The sequence below is a fragment of the Neolamprologus multifasciatus genome, chromosome 2, assembly GCF_963576455.1.
Source record: "Neolamprologus multifasciatus chromosome 2, fNeoMul1.2, whole genome shotgun sequence".
NCBI lineage: Eukaryota > Metazoa > Chordata > Actinopteri > Cichliformes > Cichlidae > Neolamprologus > Neolamprologus multifasciatus.
In genome coordinates, this window is record NC_140440.1 from 29,725,809 (window position 1) to 29,743,660 (window position 17,852).

General features: G+C 40.5%; 2 protein-coding genes across 4 annotated transcripts; one reads left to right on the forward strand and one right to left on the reverse strand.

Moving 5' to 3' along the window:
- Positions 1 to 348: 348 nt before the first annotated feature.
- On the reverse strand, positions 349 to 8,960 carry LOC146524734 (uncharacterized). Of its 3 annotated transcripts, XM_085172870.1 has the most exons (8): positions 8,733 to 8,960; positions 7,003 to 7,271; positions 6,050 to 6,880; positions 5,832 to 5,974; positions 1,852 to 2,263; positions 1,600 to 1,735; positions 1,254 to 1,471; positions 349 to 986 (listed from the first exon to the last, which is right to left on the reverse strand). In XM_085172870.1, exons 3-8 carry the CDS (start codon positions 6,854 to 6,856, stop codon positions 738 to 740), a joined length of 1,965 nt encoding a protein of 654 aa, XP_085028996.1. In that variant the 5' UTR covers positions 6,857 to 6,880; positions 7,003 to 7,271; positions 8,733 to 8,960; the 3' UTR covers positions 349 to 737. The 3 variants fall into 3 exon arrangements, with proteins under 3 accessions (XP_085028996.1, XP_085029002.1, XP_085028987.1); XM_085172876.1 differs by having other exon boundaries at positions 5,832 to 5,956; positions 6,050 to 7,271; XM_085172861.1 differs by lacking the exon at positions 8,733 to 8,960 and adding an exon at positions 8,162 to 8,256 and having other exon boundaries at positions 6,050 to 7,271.
- rad9a (RAD9 checkpoint clamp component A) lies at positions 8,356 to 17,824 on the forward strand. The gene is made up of 12 exons (XM_085172941.1): positions 8,356 to 8,621; positions 8,740 to 8,810; positions 8,960 to 9,033; positions 9,141 to 9,189; positions 11,153 to 11,267; positions 14,370 to 14,469; positions 14,721 to 14,827; positions 14,954 to 15,060; positions 15,252 to 15,316; positions 15,411 to 15,509; positions 16,150 to 16,390; positions 17,455 to 17,824. Exons 1-12 carry the CDS (start codon positions 8,588 to 8,590, stop codon positions 17,560 to 17,562), a joined length of 1,170 nt encoding a protein of 389 aa, XP_085029067.1. The 5' UTR covers positions 8,356 to 8,587; the 3' UTR covers positions 17,563 to 17,824.
- Positions 17,825 to 17,852: the final 28 nt, after the last annotated feature.

Sequence of the window (17,852 nt, forward strand, 5' to 3'; positions counted from 1 at the left end):
GGCTCAGGTGCTTGTCTCCATCTCTACAAAATCAAATGGTGGTATTGAATAGAGAGGAGCAGCTGATCAGAAGCCACTGACCACTCCAGCTCAGACATCTTTCCTCCTTTGGGGTTATTCTCTATGATGGCTGGACTGGGAGCCATTACCCTGAGACAGGATATGGAGTGTGGGGTGGGGTGGGGTGGTGAGTACAGTAAGTGAGTGACGCAGACAGCAGACTGCTGTCATGTGTAAAACTGAAGGAGCACAAGGAGGAACATCTGAATCAACAAAACCTCAGTTTTGTTGATTCAGATGTTCCTCTGAATCAGAGGTCAAACTTTGCTTTATTAAGCAAAGTTTGACCTCTGCTCAAACTTTGCTTAATAAAGCAGGAACAATAAGAAAAAGAAAGACAAAAACATCCACTTATAAAGCTTTCTGTGTGCACTGCAGAAAATATAAATATATATATATATATATATGTATATCCCAATATAGTATTTATTTCCCTTATTGCATCTTAAAATCAAAACATTTCAGAAAATAAATGAGGGAAAAAGTGATTACGTATCCACACCAGGCCTACTACTGGTCAGATATGACTTTTTGAAATACTGTCACATTCAAAAAATGTTTTCAAAGCAGAGCAACCTGCTCTTGAGACAAACTGTATCCCCTTAAGTTTATTCGTTTAATTTATAGAACGCAAAGTCCGTGAGAATGAACGCAGCACGCTGACAGTTTTACAGTCACTATCTGCGCTTCTTGTTTGTGTTCTTCCTCTTCAGAGCCAGTATCCAAGCAGGGAGGGCTGTCCGCCGGGCCGGTGCCTCCTCCCCTGCCGCTACCGGATGCACTTCACACTCCTGCTCTGTCAACGAGTCCTCATCTGTAGCTGCTGAGTCATCCTCCAAGTCTGAAGCGTCCAGATCCATGTCTGGAGATTCTATGGCCACCACTTCCTCCGCAAAACGAACCCGGCGGTTCTCCTCCACTCTCCTCTGAACCGAGAAAGAAGCGCGAAACACAAAAACGTTACAGAGAATTTAGCATCTGATTAAATATTACAGAGACTGAATGATTTCCTCAAGTTTTTTCAAATCATTCCATTAATTTTATTTTTTTGTGTACAAAAAACCAAAAAAGTAGCCTATTTAAATCCTTTATAAAATTAACATGCGAGTCATTACTGATTTGAGAAACTTTGTGGACGTTGACATTTTAAAATTTCCAACCACAAGGAGGCGCTGTGATACACACTATCTTACCCTTTTAGTCACTGTCTCCATTGAGGACTCCGACTCCGGGGATACGGGGTATTTGAGGACACCATGGGGCGCTCGAGCCAAAGGATTAAAAGCAGTTGGGGAGAGAGAGGCTGAATGAGAGTTTAGGGTGTATAAGGGTATTACGTTCTTGTGCTCTGACTCTCCTGTTTCAACCATCATCTGGCTGATCGTAGGATTCAGTGAAGACATATCCCCTTCTGTAAAACAAAAGAGACAACTTGATTTCCTGAACAGCTGCCAAATTAAATGGCTCAAACAATAAAAACTCTTTAATAATAACTGATCAGTAATGTTGCTGTTGGACAGAGTATTAAGCTGTTCTGACCTCTGTCTGTCTGCTCTCCATCACTTATTTTGTCGGCTTGAAGCCTGTCGTCTCTCCTGTCAGCTGACTGATGCTGTCTCTTTCTGTTGAGGGTGACTCGGCTCTTCAACGCCTTGTTAAGCGGATTTTTTGTGGACTGCAAAGGACAAGAGAGAATGGGAGAATCACAAAGTTGTCATATTGATAATATAGATATTCTTTTTTATATTAACTGAATGAACATGAGATATTTTTCGTTTATGAATATCTTACCACTACAAAGGATGGAGGTCTTATTTGCTGTTCCACTCTGCTCGCTCCAGACTGCATATGTGGGTAGTTGTGACCATCTTCCATTGCTTCTGAAGGGTCAGTCTGATTTGCAGCTGGGAAAGCATTAGGCAATGTTTGCGCCATGCTGAAATCTGTGGCCCATGATGACTCTGTGCTCCTGAAGCTCCACTGGTTGCCCCCACTGCCAAGTTGGTTCAAAATCCCATTTGACGGAGTGCTACTGTGAGGATTTAGTTGGTTTGGGGGTTGGCTCATTGGGTCCTCTAATGGTCTCTGATTTGCTGATGAGGATGAAAGGCTGGGACTGAGGAACTTAGCCCACTCTTGGCCCTTAGTGATCTCTTCCAGCAGGCTGAATGACCCGAGGCCCAATTCAAAGTCACTGGCAGGTCTGAAACGGGACAAAATCCTCATTAAACTCAAAAATTCAGTATACAAATCACATCACTACCAACAGCACAAAGAGATTTTTATTTAAAATAACCCAAAATAACATTTCAGAGTTCACTCAGATGAGGTGTGATGTTATAAAAGGTCCTTGAAAAGCTCCATAACTTTGTATTTTTGAGGTTTTAGCTCTGTACATCACCACAGTTTATTTTAAGCAAACAATCAACACGTTATTAGAAAGAAATTGGCATTAAGTTTTTAGGAATTAGTCATTTTTATGCATAGAGGTTCAAAATTAATGAGACAACTGACTGACAAGCAGTAGAGGCCCGCTCCCTTGTTATTTCATGACAAGTGAAGAAAGCATAATATCTCACACTGATTCAAAGTGTTAAAATTGCATTTTATAATTTTTCACTGTATTTTTAAATGAGTCCCAAAGAGATGTCTGTGCAAGTGAGGGAGGCTGAAAAACAAAACAAAACAAACATCTTAGAGAGAGCAAAAACTTCAGCAGTGTCCAAATCAACAATCTGGTTCATTCTTATAACGAATGAATACAGTGGCCTGCTTCAGCAACACCGAAATGCCTGAAGGCCCAAAGGAGACAACTGCAGTGAATGATGACAGAATTATTTCCATGGTTAACAAAAACAACTTCACTCAACTCATCAACTAAGCAAGTCGAGAACTTTCTCGAGGAGGTAGGTGTATCATTATCAAAGACTACAATCAAGAGACGCCTTCGTGAATAGAAACAGGAGGTTTACAACAAGGTGCAAACTACTGATTACACTCAAGAGCAAGAAGCCCAAATTAGACTTTGCCAGAAAACATGTGGTTTTGAAAAATTCTTTGTGGTGCAAGGTCCAAAATTCTTTGGACCTTGCACCACAATGATGGAAAGAGAAAACTGTGGAGAAGGTCAGAAACATCTCATGATCCTCATGAGTGTACCACGTCATCTGTCAAACATGGTGGAAGCAGTGTTACAGTATAGGTATGTACAGCTGGAGCTGGGTCACTGGTCTTTATTAGTGACGTGACTGCTAAAAGAAGCAGCTGGACAAATTGTGAAGTGTGCAGGGCTCTACTCTCTGCTCTGCATTCAACCAAATGCTCCAAGACTGATCATGACAGTGTTTCATGGTGCAAATGTATTCTACAATCATACTCCAAAAGCAACCCAAGAGTTTCTCAAGGCAAAGACACGGGTATTCTTCGATGGCTAAGTCAGTCACCTGAGCCTAACAGAGGATGCTTTTCAGTTACCAAAAACTAAACTGAAACCAGAGAGACCCACGAACAGCTGTAGGGGACTACAGTAAAGGTCAGGCAGAGCATCGCAAGGGAAGAAACACAGCATTTCAAATCAAGTCAAGTAAATGGCCTGTATTTGCTTTACTGTCCAAATGTCCCTAACGACCCCAAAGCACTTTACACTACATTCAGTCATCCACCCATTCACACACTGGTGATGGCAAGCTACATTGTAGCCACAGCTGCCCTGGGGCGCACTGAGAGAGGCGAGGCTGCCGGACACTGGCGCCACTGGGCCCTCTGACCACCACCAGTAGGCAACGGACAATGTGTCTTGCCCAAGGACACAACGACCGAGACTGTCCGAGCCGGGGCTCGAACCGGCAACCTTCCGATTACAAGACAAACTGCCAACTCTTGAGCCACGATCGCGCCAAGTGGCTTTTATTGTCATTTCGACCATGTACAGTGGTACAGTACAGAGTGAAATGCGACAGCGTTCCTCCGAAACCCTGGTGCTACAGTGCAACACTAGACAGAACAGGACAATATAGACACAACACAGTGCAATGGAAATGTGCAAAAAGCTGAGTATTGTGCAAAAGTAACTTGGTGTCTGTAGGGGTGTCTGCACATGTGTGTGTCTATGTTTGTGTGTGTGTGTGTGTGGTGAATATGAGATACTGCATATAAGTGTTTGGTAGTCACATGTATGAAGGTGTGCGTGTGTGTGTGTCAGTCCAGTCACTGAGTGTTCAGGAGTCTGACGGCTTGGTCATTGACTGCAAATTATTTTAAAACAAGTATTAAAAACTGAATTTATATTTAAAATTATCTTAGTACAACCAATTACTTTTGATCTCCTGAAATTCCTATACAGCTAATGCAACATTTTTGTAAAACCCCAGTGTGCAGAAACAAAATAACAAAAACTGTCATTATCCAACAACTTTAATGAAAGAAATCTCTCAGCAGATTAAATTGTTAAAGTTCTGTTTGCTCCTTGTCCAGGCTGTCCTGGAGAAAGCTTTTGTCAATACACAGAAAATGTCCTATTTTATTTGTTTACCTTACTGTGGTCTTCTTGTAAAAACCAGACATGCCTATAGTAGATAGTAAAAGAACAGGAACTTGTGTTTATCTGTTACTTCATTACTGTATAATGAATGACTGTGGGGAAGGTCTTTATCACTAGAACAAGCTGTAAAGTTTATGAAAATACAGTTAAAAGTCAAAAATGTATGCCCTACTTCACATTTTCTTTGCCAGTTCGATTCTCACCCACGGGCCTCATGTTTGACTAAATTCTATTAGCAAGTATTACTGTTTAGTCCACTGTGCCATAGAGCTCTACTGTTTCCCTAGAAATGTATCAATATACATAAAACACATCAATGACACACACTGTGGCAGTAGTTTACAGTAGTTTACATGGGCCTTCATGGACCAACTAAGCCTACAAGCTAACTCGATACAACAGGAATGCTGACCAGAGCAAATTTTATAAACCTTTTTTGTTGTTGTTGCCTGTTGTTATTTGTTTTTAGCCCCTGAGACACCACCAGTCAAGTATCAGATGTTTTTATATGGCTTTAAGGCTTGTTTTTATCTTTTGTCATTGGTCAAATTTGCATTTTTACCATTTCTAAGCTATTTCATATTCTCTACGACCTACTTTTCATGCTCTCATTTCCAGAAAGTAGAGCTCAGACAGCATTTCCTGTACATTAAATATACTACAGACCAGTTTTGCACCACTTCTACATCGCTTGATTATGTTTTTGTAGTGTTCCTTAATCTTCCTCAAGATCCAGCTAGCTAAGTCTACCTGTTTTAGGAAATTACAAATCCTTCAAAATTAAAGCTACATATATGGGAGTTATTTTAATGATTTATGTCTCTAGTAGGAAAAACATAAAGCAAACAAACTTGGCTTCGGTAAGCGAGTATCCTTCCATCCTGTGTGTTAAGTCCTAATGAGAGAATCATTCTTTATGAGTTACTTGCTGTGTACATCTGTTTCCTTTAAAAGCAGGTTATAAAAAAAATCTCATTGTACACAGCATGAAAGTTTGTAATGACACATGCTGTCAGTGACAGGGTGTGTTTGGCACTTCAGACCAAAGACACACATCAGGGGTAAAGCTGTCTGATGGCTGGAAACAGCTCAAATACTTCACATATCTTACTGCTGACGTTTCAGAGTAAATAAAGCCAAAAAAACTGTTCGGCTTTCAGTTTGTGCCATGCTGCTAGAGTGCAGGTCTGGATGTATTTGTGCAATTTAGGATCATTTGTGTGCCTGTTACCTGATGTGGCTGTCGTTAGTGGCGTCCTCTGTGCGTGCAGGAAGCATTTTACTGGCTCCACTGGTGTCCAGTGAACGGAGGGTCCTTTCATCCTTATTTGACGCATTGATGAGGCTTTCTGTAACCTGGTTTGGGTGTGAAATCTGAGTGAAAAAACAAGTTGCAGTGTCACTTCAAGACTTTTTTTTATCATTATATAACAAAACCACACTACTCACCTCAGGTCCCTCCCCACTCTTCTGGTCTCCTATGCTTCCTTCTTCTTCTTTTCCCTTTTTTCCTTGTCTGTCCTTCCATCGCTCCTTGAGCCTCTGCGTCCACCTTCTGGTTTTATTCTCAGATGATCTCTGTTTCCTCCTCACGCTACTGTTTGTTGTTTTTTGACTGTCTGAGGCAACCTGCGTATCTTTGTTTTCTGCCATCGCTCCAAATCCTCCATTTCCTACAATTAACGCTTTATTGTCTTGACCTTCTGCAAAAGGGTCTGTGTTTTTCACGGCCCACAGGTAGACTTTAGATTTAAAGCCCTGCTCCTGGTTCTCATTCACTCCCATGCTTTGGGCAGCATCTGTGTTAGGAGGCATGCTTCTTTTCATTGCAGAATTGCCAAAACTCCACTTCTCACTATCAGTCCTCTCAAAGGAAGCATCTTTAAGTGATGTGGTAGGAAACAGCTGCCCTGTTACTGTTGGGGCGATCGCAGGCTGTGTCGCCTGTCCCATAACCCTGCTATCACCAGTGTCACCAACACTGTTGTCTTTCTGGGAGGGGAAGGAAATAAAACCCCTGTCCATCCCACCTCCATGACCGGGCTGCTGTAGATGACCAAATTTGAAGCTAAAGTTGCTGTCTGCAGCAGGGCTCCTGACCTTATTTGAAGTGATGCCATTAGTACCTGGGCTGCTGTTTTCTGGTCCAAGAGTGTGCCGGTGCCCCTGGCCCTCTCTTTCCGACTGCAGCTTCAGTTTCTGCAGCATGGACTGCAGCAGGGCCTGGGAGTCTGCTGGATTAGGTGACTGAGACATCTAGTAACACAACCTCTAAGTCCTCTAAATCCAGAAGTCGCAGAAACACGTGTCAACACCACAGTGAAACTGGATACACAAGGACGGACTCTATGCAAATAATATAATTCGTCGCTTTACAACCAGCATGACAAGTGGAAAAATACCTTTGTGTAGAAGATATCACTCTTTGGTCCAGTTCTTGTTAGAAAGACACCTGTTATGGCTGCTTTCGCCTTTCTGAATAATCCACTCCCTTTCCATGACAATGTAGTTGCTTCATAGCAAATATGAAGAAAGAGCCACCTCTTCCAGTTAAACGTCCAGAGGTACAAATCCTTCTTCTTCTTCTTCTCTGTGTAAACTGCTGCTTCTTATGCTGCCTCCACTAATGCTGAATCCTCAAGAAGAGCAGCAGAAGTCTTCTTCTGTTGTTCTGAAACAAAGAGATATAAGCTTTTGTTGTTTTTTCCCCCTATTTTCAAAAGTCTCTCGCTTTTACTAAATGCCCATAGTTCCATTACACTACAGGTGCTGTAGTCACACCTCTTCTCCAGCAGCCACTTATATCACTGATAATGGGAGGAGAGACTGTGCATGGCTGCGTTCCACAGATATTACAAACTGAAGCAGACCAACAAGAAAGACCAGTGAGGTGAGATAATTGTTTGCTGACTCTAACTCTCTCCCACTGTGTGTCTTTCTGCCCATCTTTGTATTTTGCCCTCCCTTCCTTCCCATTTCTCTACTTGTAACGCACACAAGTGCACACACACCCTCTGTGACCCGTAACTGATAATTATAGGGCGTTCTTTAAGAGCAGCCGCTATGAATGCGCCTGCCAAATTAAAGATATAGGAAAATGTTTGCACAGAGCTTTGCAATAACCCATTTTATATCAACTCTGTGAAAAATGCTGTCACAGAGGCCTTTGCTACTGTTGTCAAAATAAAGTAGTAAATTCTCCAAACATGCAGTGTACTTCAGCTTGGAGAACACCATGCAATCTTTCTTATAGGTTTGTTAGCCACCAGGTAAACTGTTCTCCACTGCAAGTCATTAAAAAATGCTGCTGCCCTGATAAACTCTTAACTGTTTTAATTATATTTCAGCCAACTACTATGCATTTAAAAGCACAGTGATTGTACTGCCTTCTTTCTGACTGAAGGTTTAGACTATAAGATTAAGTAGGTACACTACAGTACTTGAAAAGCTACTTTCCTATTCTGACATGAACTTATTTAATAATTATCAAGTTGCTAATCATTAAGTAAAGTTTATATAACAATTAGTAATAATGTACGACTTTATCCATTACAATTATACCTTATTTTTTGGTTTTTCGTCACGACATCTTTATATATTTATAACCCGGACGATAATAAATAACCCGCCCCGAAGATGCAGTGAAAAAAAAACACAAGTGGCAGAAATGTTCACTTAGAAACGAAGTGCGCATGTGCAGCGTCAAACGCACGCCCCCTTTGAGTTGCCGTGTATCTGATTGGTCCGCACTTTGTAAGCGGGCAATGGCGGCGTAAACAACGCTGACATCGATGAAAGAGACTGCTTAACCGAGAAAGATAAACTTAGACTGGAAATAAACGGAGTATGCTTTCGGTAGGAAGATTTGCTCTCGGCGTGGAAACGATTAAAACGCCGTCTTGTGTACTTCTCGGTGATGCTTAGCCGCTCGTTTTGGCTAACTTTTAGCCAAATGTGCTAACTTAGCGGAAAAGTGAGTTTGCAGAGATGCACTGTATCGTAACGGGAGGAAACGTGAAAGGTAGCAAACATTTCCTGCATATTAAACACAGTCTCTAACTAGAATATGTGTCATTAATTAGTTGTTGCTAATAATTATCTTGTGTGTGTTTGTTGGTGGGTGTGTCTGTACCGTCCAGTACTGGCCAAAGCCGTCCATTCTCTGTCCAGGATCGGCGATGAACTGTATGTTGAGCCTCAGGAAGATGGGGTGAGCTGTTCTGACACTGACTTGCACACCATCACTTCCTCTTACATTGTAGATAGGCTTGTTGCTTCCTGTGGGTGCACACTTTGCGTCAATGAAAAAAGTTGATTTGTTGGTCTCTCTCTCTCTCTCTCTCTCTCTCTCTCTCATAGCTGGCCCTGCGGTCTGTGAACTCCTCTCGGTCGGCTTATGCTTGCTTCCTGTTCGCACCACTCTTCTTCAGCAGGTGCAGACTACATGCCTGTGTTTATAAATGGCATCTTTGTGTGAGAGAAAAAGAAAGCGTGTATACGAGTGAACTTCTGCCTTTTATACCTCTGTTTTTCTGTGCAGGTACTCCATTACTAGTGGGGATAACTTCCGCTGCAAGATGGCAATAAAGGTGTGAGAGAATTAGATAATCTACTGTTTTTCAAGGCTTTATATAGTCTGGGTGTGACATTAATTACATTTTAGTAGATAATGTGGTTCCCAAACTTTCATGATGACATAACACCCAAAGTTATTATAGAATTCGTTTCTTATCTACAACAGTTAGGATATATTAGAGGTGTGCAACTTATTGAAGGCATTTAAGTTCCAGTTACAATCTTGTGAAAAAGAGTTTTCACAGGTCTTTGTTACTTACAGTTAGACCTGTGAAATTAAGTACACCCCATGATTCAGTAGCTTGTAGAACCACCTATAGGAGCAATCACTTGAAGTTTATGAGTCTCTCATATTGTTTCAAAGTAATCGTTTTCTGTTTGACTTCAGCAGTGTCTCAGATCATTGCCTCAGAGATTTGGCCTACTGTTCTTTACAGTGTTGCTTCAGGACATCGCGGTTTGCGGGCATTCATTTATGCACAGTTCTCTTAAGGTCCCACCTCAGCAGTTCAGTTGGAGGCAGGTCTAGAGCTTAATTATTTTCTTTTTCAGCCATTCCGTTGTAGATTTGCTTTGGTACTTGGGATTCTTGTCCTCCTGCACGATGCTGTTTGGGCCAAGTTTTGGCTGTCAGGCCGATGTCCTCACATTTCAGTCTGGAATACTTTGGTAAACAGAGGAGTTCATGGTCAACTCAATGAGTGGAAGGTGTCAGTGTCCTATGGCTGCAAAACAATCTCAAATCATCACCATCATACCTGACAGTTGGTATGAGGTGTTTGTGCTGATATGCTGGGTTTGGTTTTCACCAAACAGACGTCTTGTGGCTTCTTCAGTTGCAGGCCTAAGATGTGCTGCCATATTCTTTTACAGCCAGTAGAGGCTTTCTGCTGGGAACCCTTCCAAACAAGCCAAACTTGTTCAGTCTTTTTCTAATTGTACTGTCGTCAACTTTGACATTTAACTGCTAACTAAGGCCTGTAGAGTCTGAAATGTAGCTCTTGGATTTTTATTTTTATTTTGCAGTTTCTCTGTTCACTGCACAGTCTGTCATTGGTGTGAGTTTACAGGGACGTCCACACCTGGAAGGATTGACAGATGTCTTGAATGTTTTCCACTTGTAATTAATCCTCCTCACCGTGGTCAAATTATTTGGAAATCGGTTTATAACGATTGTCAGATTGCTTCGCATCAACATTGGCATCTTTAAGATCACTGCTGACATGTTCCATCCTTGGGATTGTGTTAACACACACCTGAATGCTCTAGACATGCAAACTACTCACATTTTGAATTGGATTACAAGCCCCTAGCAGTAAGACTGTACTTAGTTTATCTCAGGATTGCATAGAATCAGTCACTTGACTGTCACGGATCTCAATAAACATGCTTACCAAAGGCCCCTCAGGCAGGTTGTGATAAGTATCACTTCAGTTACTTTTCTTTTGTTTTCTAGTCTAGTTTGAATTCTTTTTAAGCTCACAGTTCATTTTAAATAAATAATAACTTGATTTTAAACATACTAAAGATAAACATCACACTTTCTCATAATGATTTTTTTTTGTTCCTTGTTTTTTTTTTTTTCTTTGTTGCTGCTGCTGTTTTTCAAATTAACTGCATGATGGCAGTACTTGGGCCTCCCTGATGTAACTACAGTTAGGAATAGCAGATCTTATTCTTAGGATTGAGAGCGTAGTGTTGTATCTGCTGACAGCTTCAAATGCCTCCTTTCCTGTCGTGTTACCACCCTACGGTTGTGGTTATCTGTGTTCAAGTTTTGCAAAAACCTCACAGCTTCCTTATTAACAGTTGTACTTAGCAGTTATATTAGAGAGTGGATTGTGTGTCACTTGTCAGAAACAGCAAACATATTGATTTAGATACTATTTGAGTGTGACTAAAATGTTGATTCCCGTTGATTGCTACCAGAGTGTGTCATTGCATATTGATAAGCATTATTTTCCCCCTGTGTTTCAGAGTGTACAGTCTGTGTTCAGATCTCTGACAACTTTGGAGAAGACGGTGGAAAAGTGTCACATTGATCTTGACAAACAGAAGGACCGTCTCACCTTCACCCTGCACTGCAAGCACGGTATCAGTGATTCACTTCATTATCAGATCATTCAAAGTGTTTTCCATATATGATTTAAGAAGGCTTACAACTCATTCAGGCATGTAGAATGGTGCTGGTTTCAAACCCAGAGATGAGGGAACACATCCAGTTCTTACATTACAGGGCGATCGTGGCTCAAGAGTTGGTAGTTTGTCTTGTAATCGAAAGGTTGCCGGTTCGAGCCCCGGCTCGGGCAGTCTTGGTCGTTGTGTCCTTGGGCAAGACATTTCACCTACCCCCTACTGGTGATGGCCAGAGGGGCCGATGGCGCGATATGGCAGCCTCGCTTCTGTCAGTCTGCCCCAGGGCAGCTATGGCTACAACTGTAGCTTGTGTGTGAGAGTGAATGAGTAGTGGAATTGTAAAGCACTTTGAGGGTCTCGAAAAGCGCTATATAAATGCAATCTGTTATTATTATTATTACATCCTTGCATTGACCTACAGATAAATATAAGTGTTTATAATTCTGTATTTATAATATAATTATTTATCATTTATAAGTCCACCAGTACTGCGGAACCCAAATATATTAGAGATAAGTTCACTGAGTACAAATGTAGTCGGTCAGGCCTGCAGGTCACTTAGTGCTGCACAGAGCTAAAACAAAACTTCTATAATCTCTTTGAAACTTAGAGGTGCCTCAACTGTAGCTATTTTAAATGAAAAACTACCCTTTTTCATATGGCTTTTACATGTATTTATTAAACTATACAGTACTGTGCTAAACTCTTGAGTCACTCCTCATTTCTTTATATTTATGCTAATAAAATAGGAAATAGGTGCAGTGATTTATTGAAACATACAAACATACATGGAAATACAGTAAATCAGACAAAAACTGTATAATTGTAACAAGTTAGAAAGTCAGTATTTGCTATAAGCATCTTTATTCTTCAACACAGTCTGAACTCTTTGGCAGCTTGTGTGTGTGCGTGTGTTTTTAAGTAGTCTTCAGGAATAGTTCTCCAGGCTTCATTCAAAGGTCTTATTTGAATGTTTGCTTTTGTTCCGTTCTCTGTCAAGATGGTCCCACACTGCTTTAATAGTATTGAGGTCCAGGTTCTGGCGAGGCCAATCCACGACTGAGAGTGTGTTTTTTTTTTTATCCAAGTATGCTTTAACGGCTTTGGCAGTGTGTTTGGGATTATTACCATGCTGAAAAATGAAGCCATTGCCAATCAGACATTTTTTAGTTAATGTTGTGAGGTGGATAAAAATCTGATGATACTTTTTTGGGTTCATAATTCAATTCAGTTTTAATTATATAGCAGCAAATCATAACAACAGTTGCCTCAAGGCACTTTATATGGTAAGATAAAGACTCTACAATAATACAAAGAGAACAGAACCTGGGTCCACAGGAGAGGGGCCTAAAAGTAAGCCTGCTGTCTGAGAGCAGCAAGCTCTAATGGGGTGATATGGCACTATAAGGTCATTAAGATAAGATGGGGCCTGATTATTCAAGACCTTGTATTTGAGGAGCAGGATTTTAAATTTGATTCTGGATTTAACAGGGATCCAACGAAGAGACACCAGTATAGGAGAAATATGCTCTCTCTTTCTAGTTCCTGACAGCACTTTTTCCACAGCATTTTGGATCAGCCGAAGGCTTTTCAGGGAGTTTTTAGGACATCCTGATAATAACGAATTACAGTAGTCCAGCTTAGAACTAATAAAGGCATGAACTAGTTTTTCAGCATCACTCTGAGACAGGATGTTTCTAACTATTCTATTCCACAAATGGAAGAAAGCAGTGGTAGATATTTGTTTAATATGTGCATTGAAGGACATATCCTGGTCAAAAATGACTTCAAGATTCCTCACAGTGTTACTGGAGACCATGTTAATGCCATCCAGAGTAAGAATCTGTCTCTGATTTTTTGGGCCGAGTACATTAACCACAGTTTTGTCTGAATTTAGAAGCAGAAAATTAGAGGTAATCCAGGTCTTTATGTCTTTAAAACGTTCCTTCAGTTTAACTAATTGATGTGTATTATCTGGCTTCATGGATAGGTAAAGTTGGGTGTCATCTATATAGCAGTGAAAATATGCCTTCTGATGATACTGCCTAAGGAAGGGAAGCCCGTGGAACTCCATAATTAACCTTAGTGTGTGAAGAGGACTCTTCATTTACATGAACAGATTGGAGTCTATTGGATACATATGATTAAAAAACAAGAGTCTTAAATAAATATCAATAGCACTGAAAGTAGCAGTACATAATGTTTTGAACGACTTTCATTCGTGAAGAAATTCATAAATAAAAATTGTAACCATTACAGAAAGATATTATGTTTCGAGCAGTCATTAGTTCATAAGACCTGATGCAGCTGTCACAGTTATTGTCTAATTTCTCCCGACAGCCACGTTTTTTGCTGATCTGACTTCAGTGAACAGTAGATCGATCAGATTTAGGGCCAGATGCATCTCTCAGGGCCTGTATGAGGTCTTTGCTGGATTTTCTTTCCTGTTCTTTCCATGTCTTAAGCCATGACTGTTCATCCACTGTGTATACTTTGGCTATTTGGGAATCACTTTCATGGAGCAAAAATGAGATTTTATGGCTCTCAAACTGTTACCTTTGGCGTTTTTCATAGATACAACTAAAGAAATGGGAATCTGTTACAGGCTGCTAATAACAAAGTGCCTAAAGATACAATTTAAAATGAGTTATTTGCTAAATTATCTGTTGAAATACACAGATGGGAAAATGCTCAGGTGAAAGCACTGGACTGAAAAAGGAATGAAGAAGAAGCCAGAAGACCTTCAGAAGGCCTGGAGAACTTTGGTCAAGAGCACTTAAAAAAATGAGACTTCTACACATTACTACATATCGGATTTTTGTGACACTTTGAATCCATAAATTCTGATTTCACATCAGTTTATAAATAATGTTTCGCATCTTTTTATTTTATCTTCTGCCTGTAAAGCAACTTTTTTAATAACCTCTATAAATAAGTTGTTACATTGTACTTTTACATCTTGTTTACATTCACATATTTTGTATTTAATGAAGCCCGTCGTGCATTCATCTCATTGCTTTCTATTTGCTCACAAACTTGCTGTGATTTTTCTTTGCAGGCCTACTGAAGACACATAACCTGTCTTTCCAGGACAGCGAGAGCCTGCAGGCAGTGTTTGATAAAGACAGCTATGCCAATGTATTCAGAGCCCAGCCTAGGTCTGTAAAAATCTTTCTTCATAGTTTATTTTGCAAATCATGACAATGACAGTTTCCCACTTGCTTTTAATCTTTTATTTCCTTGTACTTGATGATGACAAACACTGTGTAGCTTTTTTTTAACACCAGGAAAAACAATTTTACATTTCAGTTGGTTGATTAAATGAATAAATAGATTTAAATAGTAAAATATATTTTAAGGGAGGTGTAACTTTGTAGCTGTAGCTAGATTTGATTTCTCTTGTTCTCAGGCTGCTGGTAGACACAGTCGTTCATTTTCCTCCATCTCTGGAAGAAGTGACTGTGTCAGTGAGTGATGAGCGGATGTGGGTCAGGAACCATGTGGAGGAAGAAGCAGGTGACAATACTGATATGAAAAAGTTTCGCCAGCGTAGTAGTAAACCAGGAACTGACATCTAATAATGTCATGCATTGCCATGTTTTAAAAGCAACTTTTTGTCCTCTTGTTTTTCTGCTCTCTTAGAGGCGTCCAAAGCCATGCTGACCGAGCTGTGTTTGGCTTCAGACGAGTTTGATCATTTTGCTGCCCAAGCTCACAACAGTGTGACTTTTTGTCTGAAGGAGTTGCGGGTGAGAGAAACGATATGGGGAAAGCACGAGAGAGTTGCGTAAGTTAGTTTGGGAGGGGGAGAGAGGTGGTTATCAGACCAGAGTGTGAAAGAAGTTATTTGGGGACCAGATGAAAGCACTTACAAGATGTTGTGATGTTCTTGTAATGCTTGCGTAGTTTGCAAAGTCACTAACTAGTATCTGTCATTCAGGGTTTACTAGTGTTTGCAGAATCAACTGGCCTCCCTGTTTCTATGTACTTGGACGAGCCGGGCAGGTGAGCATCGCCACCTGTGGGTTATTTTTATTTGATTACTTGTTTCTTCCTTTTTAATAACATAATTTTTTTTCTGTGTCTGTTTGTGTGACAGCCCTGTGGTGCTTTCAGTAACGGACAGTGTCCTGGAAGGAAACTTTGTGCTGGCCACGCTTTCTGATGATCCCAGCCTTCGTAAAAATAGCAGCAAAGGGTAAAAACGACAAAACATATTTTTGTTGATTTGGGAGGGTTTTTTCTCATGCCTGTGAGCAGGAAGGAAAATGAAAACAAAACTAGTTAAACTAGTAAACTAGGCAGGAAATTCTAAACATTTACCCTACTGCGCCACCTGGTGGATCAGAGTGTAAATGAAGATAAATGCTGGAGGAGCCCATTTACATTTCAGACTCGACATTTCCAGTTGTTGTAAATGGATTTTTATTATTTGCTCCAGGAGTTTAGACCAGGTTCTTAGTCCACCAGTTTGAATAAACTCTTTTAAAAAAAACTGTGTTTATTCAGGGTTTCACATCTTGTCATTCTGAGGCTGAGAGGCTAAATCTGAAGAACTCATGTCACAGTTAACAGCTGTTTGTAGTTGCATCTTCACACAATAAATGCACTAGGTATATTTATGTGAGTGCAAAAACAAGAAAACCGTAGGCTGAATTGTTATGACATTGAGCTCTAAAATTGAAGCTGGTTAGTCATGTTGATTTGTTATTGTTTTGCAAGTCCAGAAAACCAAACGGTCACCATGAAAGTCAAAAGGAGCAAGAAAAGCGTTTTTTAATCTTGTGTGTCATCTTTCTATCTGACTTGCACTCCAAACCGTCTGCTCCACCCCTCAGAGCGCACAAAACAGCTCCACCCCCTCCCGATGACTTCATGAATGATGACATGGACTCATTTCTAATCGCCATGGATACCAGTATTGCACCAGGTCCCTCAAACACAGGTCCACCCCCGCCTTCATTATCTGATGACACACGTTCAAAACGGCCTGCAGCAGTCAGCCACAAGGCAAGGATACTCATCGAGGAGGCAGAAGAAGAAGAAACAGATGATTTAGACAGACTACCTAATAAAAAGGTATGCCTTAGGTTTCTCAGGAAAGATGGTGGCGTGTTAACAGGTTGTGGATTCACTTCGATGAATCAAAAACACAGAAGTAAAATATTCTCACACATACAAAAAGAAAAGTGAGTCATCACAACTGTCCACATACAGTCCTCACGTGAAAAAGAAACTACACTCTTTTAATTTAGTTTTATGTGTCAGGCTGTAACAAAAAAAATCAACTTGTTCTTATTAGGCCTTAAAATGAGCTAAATGCAACTTTAGATTAATAACAACTCATGAATTATTATCATTGCTTACATGTCTTGCTTTTAACAAAAATGCAAAAGCTGTGTATGTGTGTAACTAAATATATCCTCACTGCTTCCACAGAAATTGAGTGTGAAGATAAATACAGTAGCAGCCGAGTGCTGCTAATCAAATCCACTTGATTAACTGATTAACAGCAAGTGTGGTCACCTTTATAAAACCAGAGGTTTGGTTGTTTTTCTGGTCTGGAGCATTCAGGTGTTTGTTAATGCAGTGCCAGGGAGGAAAGACATCAGCAATAACCTTAGAGAAACAGTTGTTGCTGCCCATCAATCAGGTGAGGGTTATAAGACCATTTCCAGTCAACCTGAACTCCATCACTGTACAGTGAGGAAGATTATTCACAAGTGGAAAACCTTCAAGACAGCTCTCAGTGTTGCTGGAAGTGAAGGTCCTGGCAAATTCACCCAAAGGTCAGACCGTGCAGTTCTCAGACTCTACGGGCCTCACGTTAGCATGTTAAATGTTAAGGTTTATAAGGGTGTGATTAGAATAACACTGAACAAGAATAGCTTGTTTGGAGGGTTGCTAGGAGAAAGAAACAGTCCTCTCTAAAAACACACCTTATGTTTGCAGAGTTGCTTCTGAACAAACCACAGAAACCTCTGGAACAAAGGCGTGCACATTAAAGCAGATATTTAATAAAAAAAATAAACAAGTGATTGAATGTTTGTATATGCTCTCAAATTAATTAAATATCGGTATCTTAACATTTCGATAAATTGTAGTCTTTAATATATTTCCCTTGTGTGTGATTTTTCTCACAGTTTCGGTCGCTCTTCTTTGGATCTGTGCTTCCCCCGTCGTCTCAGTTGAGCACACAGCCGATGACTTCTCAAGAGGTGCTGGCCAGCGACAGTGAGGAAGAAACTTAAATAACTGCAGACTGATGGGCTAGAGGAGACATGGACTAAACTGACAGTGGGTGCATGTGCGTGCACTGTTAAACAAAGACACCTGGAGTACTTGAAGATAAAGAAATGAACACAAATTTTCATCCTTACTGGCCAGAACAAGTAGTACCTGGACCTGGTTAAATATGCAGAGGCCACCAGCCTCTAAATTCTCATTATGTAAAACTAGACATGAAGCAATTCCAATTTATTTTAATTTTGTGTTTGCCCAGTTTGTAATTAAGGTGCAGTGTAAAAAGTCCCACCGAATA

What these genes read in the sequence shown, in the direction of transcription:
- LOC146524734 (XM_085172870.1), bottom strand. Translation starts at nt 6,856, where the DNA reads ATGTCTCAGTCACCTAATCCAGCAGACTCCCAGGCCCTGCTGCAGTCC. An exon ending in AGAGTGGGGAGGGACCTGAG is followed by an intron (nt 5,975 to 6,049) that starts GTGAGTAGTGTG and finishes TTTTTCACTCAG; the next exon opens with ATTTCACACCCAAACCAGGT. An exon ending in GACCTCCATCCTTTGTAGTG is followed by an intron (nt 1,736 to 1,851) that starts GTAAGATATTCA and finishes TGTCCTTTGCAG; the next exon opens with TCCACAAAAAATCCGCTTAA.
- rad9a (XM_085172941.1), top strand. Translation starts at nt 8,588, where the DNA reads ATGCACTGTATCGTAACGGGAGGAAACGTGAAAG. An exon ending in AACGGGAGGAAACGTGAAAG is followed by an intron (nt 8,622 to 8,739) that starts GTAGCAAACATT and finishes TGTACCGTCCAG; the next exon opens with TACTGGCCAAAGCCGTCCAT. An exon ending in ACAGACTACCTAATAAAAAG is followed by an intron (nt 16,391 to 17,454) that starts GTATGCCTTAGG and finishes TTTTTCTCACAG; the next exon opens with TTTCGGTCGCTCTTCTTTGG.